This window comes from Strongylocentrotus purpuratus, unplaced genomic scaffold, assembly GCF_000002235.5.
Source record: "Strongylocentrotus purpuratus isolate Spur 01 unplaced genomic scaffold, Spur_5.0 spur5_scaffold_17, whole genome shotgun sequence".
NCBI lineage: Eukaryota > Metazoa > Echinodermata > Echinoidea > Camarodonta > Strongylocentrotidae > Strongylocentrotus > Strongylocentrotus purpuratus.
Genome location: NW_022145602.1, coordinates 22,813,160 through 22,824,583, shown reverse-complemented (window position 1 = coordinate 22,824,583; position 11,424 = coordinate 22,813,160). Strand labels below are relative to the sequence as shown.

The window sequence follows — 11,424 nt, the reverse complement described above, 5'->3', positions numbered from 1 at the left end:
GTATTCTTTTGAACTGGCCAATGACGTGTGTGTATATAACATGCTTAATCACTTATTTATTAATCACTACAATTGATAACCACTCAAATTGACCCTCATTTTGAACGCACAGAGAGATTTTAAATTGGGTGTTTAGAGCTGGTGTTAGTGTTTAATAAATACTAACACCAGCCTTAAATCGGCTGGTGTTAAGGCTTTGACCTCTGAATATCGCCAACTTCGGTAGCTAGTGTTATCGATATTACCGAACTTTGTGGCTGGTGTTAACATTTTACGTACACATGTCCTATTCACTAACAGTAGCCCCTAGGGATTAAGCAAATGTGGATTTTCAGTTCGGTTTTAGTGTTTTACCAGCACAACAGTCAACGCACGAACGACGCCAATTTATTGTCTGACAATCAAATAAAGAATATATGAATCAGGTCCTTTACTTTGTGATTCATACATTCTTTTGAGTAAAATTTGTTATCTTATAAGACCAGAGAAATAAGTGTAAATTTATTTTGTGCTTTTGATGATATCATATTTTTTGAAGTACTATTTTTAAATGATTTTCGTGAAATCAAGTCTGTGTGGCGATGTCACGGTGCCACTGCGGTGTTAAGCTTTCGTTATTGATATCGGTATCGGTATCGGGTTCTTAATTTCATCAGCAAATTACTTTGCTCGATTTAAGAGCTCTTGACTGCTCTAAGAACTAACACTAACACCGACTTGAAATCGCTCACTGTATGCACTCTTTATGTTGTGGAACTACGACATACTTTTAATGGATTTTGATTCCATATGTTTTTAGAAGAAAGAAATCGAGTAATAAAAAATAAAGATACCGAGTTCCCCGCTAAAAAAAGGGTAAATTAAAATTAAATAAAGTCAAATAATAAAATGAAAGAAGGGGACAGAAAAAAGTAACCCCAACCTGGATACTAAGAAAATAGGTACCAAATTGTAATAAAAGAGGGTTACGAGAACCATTACGAATGTATTGCTAGTATCACAATGTAGATTTAAAGGTGAACATGTAACTTCGTTTAGGTACCATACTCTTTATTCAATAATCCTAAACGAATTCGAAATAAAACTTCGTTTAGACTCCGAAATTAGAAAACCATTAAACAATCAAGAATGCAAAATATTATAAATTCACAGATTTCGTGGCGACAAACAAAAACCAATCGGATGAATACATCCGTGTGTGACCTCAATCCAACATCATTTAATGAAGGGTATTTCTGCATATTAAATTTGCAGTTATAACCCAGGTATTCAGATAAATGGTCAAGTGCTGGAAGGAAGCTGAAAATTGAGAAATTAACACCCGAATGAAGATCATATATCCTGAGAAATAAGATATGTTCTCTCATTGCTTCTTGAGAAGTTGTACTTTTCAAGAATCGTTTACTGCTTTCTGATTAGATGTGTAACCGTTTCATCATTACATAAAGGCAATACGGGAAATACATTTAATATCTTATCTGTGTAAATGTGTAACGCGTTCATACACTCTTGTTAAATATTCAAATTAAACTGATTAATATAAATTATCGGAAGCTTGATCAATGCAACATAGGAATGGAAATGATATTGAAATCCATGCACTAATGGTGTCATGCCAACTTAAAACATAATACCTAGGTTGACAACTGTTGGAAAGGCGCTATACAAGAACCCACTATTATTATTATTATTAAGAAGAAGAAAAGTTAATTTCGCAATATTTTTACTTTTGACCGCGCCCTTATTTACATCTAGTACACATTTCATGACTAGAACAAATCAAAACTAATAGGGTATCGTTAACCAAAAATAAAACTACTTTCTAATAATCATAAACGTAAACGTTATTATGCCATGGCAAGAGAGATATACATGATCAAACTTGAGTTTCGAATTTTTTTGAGGGGTTGGTTTATTATCGTTACACAAGATTGACAGGCAGGTCAAGGGAGATTGTAAGTAGTCACATATTCAGCTAATCATCAGGGAAAATATGACTTTATGCAAGTGTATGGTCTATAAGTTAATAATAATAATAATAATGAACATTTGTATAGCGCCTTTTCTACAAGTAGATACAAAGCGCTTAATTAACATATACAATGAACAATTAACAAAATAAAAAGATGCTTAACAACAGACATGTATGTAACAATATAGGAATGAACAAAATAAAGGGTAAGACAGGTAATAGAAGAGCAGGAACAAGTGCTGGTAAGCGGGCATTAGTTAAACAAGTGTGTTTTGAGGTGTTTTTTGAAAGTCATTAGAGAATCAGCAGTTTGTACAAAATTGGGGAGATTGTTCCATAATTTGGAGCAGTTAGTATGTTAATAGCATGAAATAAAAAGTAAGAAACTTCATTTTTGCAATGTAAATTGCGAAGATATTTGATATTACTTTTCACATTCATGACCCTTACGCAATAGAGACCAAGTGGTAATTGAGTATTTGTTTCAAACAAGAGCATGCTCTAAAACTAAAATGTAATAATTAGTAAATCATACAAATTTGCACTTAAAAGTTCTGTTCCTTGTTGGTTCATTTAGTATGAAGAGAAGAGTCAGGTGACGTTAGATTGGTTTCTCGTAGGTCTCATAGCTATGGTGAATCTCGTCTGGTTTCAAGTATGGTGCAGTGTACAGTGACTTATCACCTACAAGGTAATCCGCGTACCCTGCAGGAACCTCGGGGAGTGGTCCTCGGTCAGTTCTCTCATCTTGTAAGGAATGTTTTGAAGGTCCAAAGCTCCGTCTGTCATTAAATAGCAGATTTATGAAAGTAATGTCAGTAACAACATACTGAAAGTAACACAAAGTAGGGCCTGTTTACATAATACCGCAAAGGAACACCATAACAATGACAAAAATATAAAATTCATCAATATATTTGAAACTCGTTTTTTCTCAAAGAATAAATAACATTTCGTTTGGGGTTAGGGGTGCTAAAACAGTTAATTGGCTGAAAGTAAAATTCAAACATGAGAATAATCGTAGTAAATGGCAAATCTTCTGATGAAGTGAAGCTTCCAATTTTTGTTTATGTGTTTCAACATAATATAAAGTTACGAATATTGGCATTCCCTTACATACAGCCACCCACTACGCCCATAATTTAATTAATTGTCATCTTCTCTTAATACAAATTATACCCAAAAGTAATCTGGCCTATTCTTACCCTTTTCTTGTTCAACATTTTAACGCCCCCCCCCTTAAAAAAACGCAAGTAAATGATAGCAGCGTAAACTGACAAACTATAGGAACAAGCGCGCGGAGAATTGACGGGTTGTGATTGGCTGTCTAATGTCCGCGGGCTGTATCAATGCGTAAGCTTCAGTAATGCAATAGTCCTTCCGAACTTTGTTCATCCTTGCAATTTACTCCGACTGAGGGAAAGACGAAAATCTTAAAGGGGAAGTCCACCCTGAAATTAAGTTAGTTTTAATAGGAGTAGAAAAATGAGAGAAACAAGTCAGTGAAAGTTTGAGCAAATTCCGATTAAAAATAAGGAAGTTAGGATTTTTGAAGTTGTGATCAATCAAACACAAATTGGCAACTCTATGACGTATCATGCGAGCTCAACTTCCATTTGCTCAGTACTAAAAAAATCTAAAATTTTCATTTTCCCTCAAGAAAAATTTCAACCATACATGCACCCTAAATATAATAATTGCAAATTTGTTTCTATACTCCCCCTGCAAGGAACAAATATATATTCCGTCATCAATAACGAAGAAAACATGATTTTATGGAATATTATGCACAAAGCAAATAAAGGAGAGCTCGTATAATAAGTCACAGAGTTGCCAATTTGTGTTTGATTGATCACAACTTCAATAATTCATAACTTTCTTATTTTCATTCAGAATTTGCTCAAACTTTCACTCACCTGATTTTCTTATTATTCTGCCTCTATCGAAACAAACTTATTTTGGGGGTGGACTTTCCCTTTAATTATGTATGTTTCCGTTGCTATTTTCGATTTTGCAGTAATAATAATAATAATATTTACATTTATAGGGCGCTTAATACGGGCGTTTTTAAGCGCACATGCGGTATTGTCTAATTTATTATAATTAATTAACAAGTTCAATGGCTTAAAAGCAAAACAAAAATATATATAAATAAGCGGTACAAATAATTTCTTTATACAAAAAAATTATGTAAAAAAAAAAAAAGGGAAGACAAAAATGTCCAGTGAACTAAGGACCTTATTACCCTTTAACGGAGATCGAGAAGGCTACCATGGACATCAGGACTAGAATGAACATTATCACTGCTGCTACTAGAAGGCCTGTGATGAAGACATTTCGTCCATTTTGCTTCTCCTGTGGTTCTTTATTTCCAAATCTCCCTGTAAAGAGATTATGAAGAAGTTTCCATTAGAAATGTTCAGAAATTTTTTTTTAGTCATATCGTCGCCGTTTTCACGAACCGGCACAAGCCACCGAAATCCCTTCAAAATGTAGTTTTTATTTTTTTTGCATTTTTAGCATAAGTTATCAACAATCTTTCATCTCACCAAATTTCAGCATCCAAAACGCTTTAGTTTTTGAGATATCCATGGTTACACAAATGACAAAAACGACACACGAGCCAAAAAGCACGATTCATATTTTCACGAACCGGCACGCGCCGTAATAAGTCAATGGGCTGTGCCGGTTCGTGAAAATATCTTTGCGCTTACAAGACCTAGACGACGCGACACAGGCGGTTGTGCCGGTTCGTGAAAATAAAATACGCGCTAAGACAGCGCGAGCGCTTTTGTCTTGCGCGTAAAGTTACATAGGAAAAACGACACAGTGGCTTGTGCCGGTTCGTGAAAATATTTTTGCTACGTAAACAGCAAAATAATATTTTCACGAACCGGCACGAGAGTCCAAAGCTTCGTAATATTAATAGTAATTGTCATTATGCTTAACAAATGGAATGTATAGAAAATACAGAATATTTTCCTTTCATTGATATGTATTTTGTGATATAAAATTTGACATAAGGCATGTTTCTGGCGAATTCAAAACGGGCTAAACGTAAAACGCGTTTTTCTCAGAATGTACTTATTTCGTTGCGCGTTGGGCTGTGCCGGTTCGTGAAAACGGCGACGATATATGGGATATAATAACGTTTTGCTAACACGCTCTTCCCGGTATAAAGCTGAACATAATTTCACATAATTATACATTATCTTTTTTTTTCAAAATTTGAGCTAAAACAATAATCCGATCGCACTATTTTGTTTAAAAGAGAAGGGTGATTTTAACACGACTTTTGATGTTGAAACATATATGGACTAAATGCAAATGAAGTGAATTGTTGTCGAAGTAAAAACAGATCCACAATGTTGTGAAACCTGGATTATATTGAACAAAAAATAGTGTTGTTTCCCATTCCAATATTATATAAATCTGAGTAAACTTAAGGAATAACTTTTTTAAGGAAAATATACTTGTAGCGGAAATGGCCAAGGGTTTTAATTTGGTCTTGCCCATTTCCATTGCCTTTAACTGCAGCTGCTCAATTACCGTTGTGAAATATTTGTCTTGGTCCAACTTTTCAAATTTCTAAATTGTTATCCTTGGACTAATGAATGATTATAGTTGGGGGGAAATAACGGAGATTTAAACATGTTGCTCTTAAGACAGGACGGGAAAATGACAAGGAGGCACAATGAACAGTAGGGACCAGTTGCACATTAGTTTAACGAATGTCATCCGCTGTTAACAACCATAACTAATCAAACAAAAATATCAACAAAACGAAGGCAAATTACTTGTAAACAATACTGTACACGTGTTTGCATTACATTGACACAAAAGGATAGGTATTGCTATCATAAAGAAAACAAAACACGATAGGTGCATTTCGTAGAAATGAAAAAAAAAATAAAGGCAGTATCTAAACAAAAAAGGTAATTTTGTTAAGTAGCAGTGAGTACATACCTGCTGCAGCACCGCCATTAGGTGGTTGTGAAACTGGGCACGAAGCGACCGCACCGCGCCACAGACCATCCTTGTCGCATATCCAAACGAACGAAACCAACGCACTGTTACATGTGATGTTGATATTGTGACCAATCTTGTATCGAGCCCTTATCGTTTTAACCGATGAATCAGCTGGTAGGATCGGTTGGTTGCATTCTACGAAACAATGAATAAATGAATAAATGAATAAATAATGTGGATCATCACACAATCGTGACAAAATGGAATATGGGGAAATCCAAACCAAACAAGAAACACATGAACAAAACTATTTAAAATTTAGAATGACTCATGTGATAGCTTCCTTAAAGTTGTATACCGTAAAAGTGTTTCAAATGCTCAGCTTTCGAATTGTAGAGTTGAAGATAAAGCTTGGTTCTGGTCATGCGATTGCATTGCGAAAGAAATGGTGCGGAATCGATCGGGAAATTTGATCATGTATTATGTACGTATTGGTGTATACTGCAAGGTTCTAAAATGATCTAAACTGGGGAAATCCAAACCAAACAAGAAACACATGAAAAAATTATTTTAAATTTAGAATTACTAATGTCATAACTTCCTTAAAGTTGTATACCGTTACAGTGTGTCAAATGCTCAGCTTTCGAATTGTAGAGTTGAAGATAAAGCTTGGTTCTGGTCATGCGAATGCATTGCAAAAGAAATGGTGCGGAATCGATCGGGAAATTTGATTATGTATTATGTAAGTATTGGTGTATACTGCAAGGTTCTAAAATGATCTAAACTATAGGACAATTGGTCCAGTCTTGGTATATGTAACAAGCACTATATACAATTAGATATATATGGGAATACACAAACGTTTGGCATACAAATAGGGTCCTTGATTCTTTTGAAGCTGTTACATGTCATATTATGAATATGAACGCAATTGAAGAGCCATGCTTTTCAGGGTACATTTTAGCTCCGATGTTCTTCCACAAAATAACAATGAAAACGCTTATTAATTCTTGTTCACCCCTCCCTGTAACTCAACCTTCTCTTTGAGGAACTTATTCTATGTAGTTCTATTCAATCTTGTTTCTAATGATATGTCGGATGACATTCCTTGTGTCATTTAATTAGCCAAAAGTTTCGAAAACGACCATAATGCCCTATAGAATATTTTGCCATGAAAATTCGGACGAGGATAACTCGTTGAGCAAATGGGACGTTCTTTTAAAATAATTAAGGAATTATTTTTAGCAGACTGTTCTCAAGAATCATAACTTAGAATTGTTATCATTGAATTAAGTCTTATAACTAAAGGGCAACAAACCCAATATATTATCTCTGTCCTGGGAATTCTAAATAGTGGAATATTGGTTCAAAAAACTAAATTGTATGTTCTTTAATAGCCGACCAGTTAAATGACAGTTCTCATCTGCTAAATATACGAACAGTGCAATGTTCTCTCCGATATACATTTTAAAAATCTGTGTGCGTGTTTGTGTGTGCGTGCGTGCGTGTGCGTGTGCGTGTGTGTGCATGTGTTTGTACGTATCGCGGCCCATTATTACCTATCACGGGATCAGGGCAAACTATGTTTTGTCCGTTCCAAATTCCATTGGCACATGTCAATTCGAACCATTCAGGAACCCCGTTAGTTACTTCGTTACATGTCACATTTATCATGTCACGGTCTTTGTAGGAGAGACGAAGGTTCTGAATGGTTGAGTCACGAGGCACCGCCGGGGCACTGCATTGGGCTTTGCCAGCATCAACTGCATGGATGATATAAATATATGACCATAGGTTATCACCATCAGTATATTTGTCATCCAACTGAATCATGAAGGGGTAGACATTAAAATGTGCTTGAAAGGGTGAATCATTATTACCGACTGGTTGTGTTATGCAAAATGTGAAATAAAATATTCCAGAAGAAAACAAAAGTTACCATTTTTCTCAATTTTTTGTTTTGGTATTCAAACTATGTTTGTATTTTGGAAACATGTCAATTTAACTCAATTCATTTCAATCCAATCAAATTCAGTCAAAGACTGAACTGAATATCTTTAACAGTGCAAATTAAATACAATGTTAATACTGGTTGTAAGATTAGTAACACGGTAAAATAGGATGTAGGAGAAAAGTACACAAAATGACATAAAGACAATTTCGATGAGGGTTAATATGAATTATTGAAATAAATATAATTTATAATTCCTATTATACGGTGGAATGTGAAAATATATGAAAAGGTAAAAAGTGATCATAATAATGATCATTATTATAGTATAATTATATTATATAACCAATATGCAGTCCAGATTATACTCAACAGTGCGTCAACATTTAATTTCACTATTATAGCAATTTAATAGTTGCTTTGCGTCAACATATCATCTTTTTTATATTATTGTTAATCGTAAAAGGGCTATATGTGCAGCCTGTGACAAAGATCTGTTGTCGATTGCCAGTTGTGCAAGTCAGACAAGGATCCGATGGCGATACTCCACCAACTCCTTTGATGATTAATATTACACATCCACAGTCAAATACCTAGGCCTGCAGCGGGGGGTCCGAGTAGGGCGGGCGCTGGACAGGATACAACGGGTCCGCTCCATAATCCTTTGTTGTGACATTGAAGGGTGAAGTTAGAATCACTGGCATCACACGTCACAATCACTTTGTCTGTGAAGTTGTAATTCAGACGGAGATCTTGCACCGTGGAATGGGGAGGAACATAGGGAGCACTACAAGGTATAGAACCTGGAAGTAGTCAAAGAGAAACAAAACAAGATGTAATATTTAGTGAAAAGCGAGATCTTTCCATTGTTATTTTCGTTAGGAAACATTTCGACTGAGGGGTACACATATGGGGGGGGGGGGGGCTGCCGTTATTACGTTAGACCTGGTAGGCGTTTCACAAAACTTGTCATCAGTGACAAATGGCAGGTTTTTGTATAAGCTACTGAAATCCTTGCTTCTGATTGGTTATCAGCAGATTTGTCACTGATTTTTGTCAATTGTCATTAAAAAAAGGCCTTGTGAAACGCCCCCCTCCCCTGGGTCCTAAACAAGTGCCAAAATAACCCAAGAGGCTGAAGGTATTTAAAATCTTGCATTAGAGAAGCACGATAAATCAAACATGGGTCCAAAAACATCAATCAAAGAAGGATATAAGGTCGATTGATTCATGAAAGTGTTTATACAATGTATTTTGTCCCGATTAATGATTTGTGTACAATTAAGATTTTTTGATTCAAACACGGGGACCTAATCGGTCATTAATAATGAACAATGCATTCAGCCGTCGACATAATGACGCTCCGCCGACTATTGTTGCGGGCTTTATTTCGTCAAAGATAAGGTGTAAAGTTAGACTCAGGGTAATATAAGGGTTAAAGTATGATTTAAGGTTAGGATGTCTGATAAGGAGGTTAGCGTTAAGTACAGTGTTTGGTTTAGGGTAAGAGTTGCAATATGGTTTAAGGAAGGGACGTCTAGGATTGGGGCTAGATTTACTGTCAAGTACAGTTTTGGTCTAGGATAATGGTTGTAATAGGGTTTAGGGTTAGAACGTCTAGGATGGAGGATTGTGTCAGGGTAAGATACATATGCATTAAAATTAATGAGACATGTCGAATGAAATGAGATTAAATATGACGATGAAATATATAACAATAATGTAAGAATGTGAGAGGGAGAGCGAGGAGAAACGAAATGGGGAGAAAAGAGAAAAAAATGGGGACATGAAAAGATAAGAAAAGACGTGTGTGTAAGAAGAGAGATTGGAATAGATAGATAACAGAGCGATAGAGAAAGAGAAAAAGAGGTATAGAGTTAGAGAGAGAGAGAGAGAGAGAGAAGGAGAAAGAGAGAAATAAATGGTTGGAAACATAGAAAACGGGAAATTTGTAAGCTTAAGTGTAATCTTTAAATACACACACATGTTAATCAGTACGTATATAATTTCTTGAATGTATGAATAGATTTGCAGAGATGTGTCATAAAGATAAAACGAAAAAAAAAAAGCATCCTAATGAATTATTAATACAAAAAAAGTATGAACTTTAATTTCTTAATTCAAATAATCTAATTATTTCTTTTTATTGAATGTTATTGTATTATTATAGTACTACACAAGTATCGAGAAAAAGCTGAGCAATAGCAGGCATAAGGTTTGATGTTACGCCGTCTAAGATGGAGGTTAGGGTTAGGGTTAGTGATGGGTACATCGTTTGGTCTAGGGTAAGGGTTGCAATCAGGTTTGATGTCAGGACGTCTCAGATGGACGTTAGGGTTAGATACAATCTTTGGTCTAGGGTAAGTGTTGCAATAAGGGTTATTGCGAGGACGTCTGAGATGGAGGTTAGGGTTAGGGTTAAGTACAGTGTTTGCACATCTTTCAAATTCATTCATTTATAATGCGCACATTTCAACCCCAAGAGATGCTCAAGACGCTTAACAAGGTAAGTACAAGAAACATGAAAAACAAGTTCAATTGATGTAATGCATGCAGCCATTGAACAATTTCAATTTAGAAATTCCATACAGTATATACTTAACATTTTTAATTACGCTCCTCATTTGTTTTCTACTAATTAATATAAGTGATAAGAGATCCCCTACATAATCTGCATTTAAAAAAATAAAATAAAGGTATTACATTGCAATAGCTAGATATGCCCCATGAAATAAATATTACTAAGATAGTCGATTAAACAACCATAAACAAATACAATAAAAACAATTAAAACAAACTTAATACATTATCATCGTAAACTGACATGCAGAGGAGAGTCTTTTTTTTTGTAATTTAAAAATTTCGTTCGTCTTTTTTCCTTTTTTATTTATTTTATGTATCTATTTCATTAAAAAAAAAATCGGGGGGGGGGGGCGGCGTTCCTATGATATTATATACTTCGGAGTCGAAAATGCAAAAGAGAACCCCCAAAATGGCCATATTCCAACTGATAAGTTAAAAACAGCCACTGGCAAACTATAAAATATTGCATATAAGTTTTCTACCCATTAATTTAAATAATACAAATAACATAATACAATTAAGCAAAATGCATCGTAGACTTATCTAAACAATAGAGGCTCGGAAAGAAAATCTACTTACAATGCACTTCAAATTTACTCCATCACTGACTTAAGTTATAATAAATTCATTATTTTAAAAAAACAAAAATCCATAACGGTTTTCTTATAGTACCTTGTCTTTATTTGTTTTGTAAGCTGCCAACGCGAGCCTTACTTCGTGTGTTTTCACCTTGGTAGAATGACTAACACTACATATCTCTATGATAACTATATTGTACAAGTAATGAGGACAGTAGTTAAAGGTGGTTTTTCAAATCGAATTTAGTTTCTATGTGTAAAGTACTTTTTTCAGTTAATGTGATTATTGTAACGGTTGACGAATAATAAAACGCCTCACTTAGTTTGTGGCATGCGATAAATGCTTGGAGTTTGCTTTACACTGTTTGAAA

The 11,424-nt window shown here is 34.8% G+C and overlaps 1 protein-coding gene across 1 annotated transcript in view; it reads right to left on the bottom strand.

Annotated features, from left to right (window-relative positions):
• Positions 1-274: 274 nt before the first annotated feature.
• LOC585401 (CUB and sushi domain-containing protein 3-like) overlaps positions 275-11,424 on the bottom strand; it is a 62,753-nt gene continuing 51,603 nt past the window's right edge. Inside the window, exons 10-14 of the mRNA XM_030988314.1 lie at positions 8,486-8,695; positions 7,501-7,704; positions 5,939-6,136; positions 4,218-4,353; positions 275-2,754 (exon numbers count right to left, since the gene is read on the bottom strand). Coding sequence (XP_030844174.1) covers positions 2,574-2,754; positions 4,218-4,353; positions 5,939-6,136; positions 7,501-7,704; positions 8,486-8,695 — 929 coding nt within the window. The 3' untranslated portion in view covers positions 275-2,573. The remainder of the gene's footprint in view (positions 2,755-4,217; positions 4,354-5,938; positions 6,137-7,500; positions 7,705-8,485; positions 8,696-11,424) is intronic.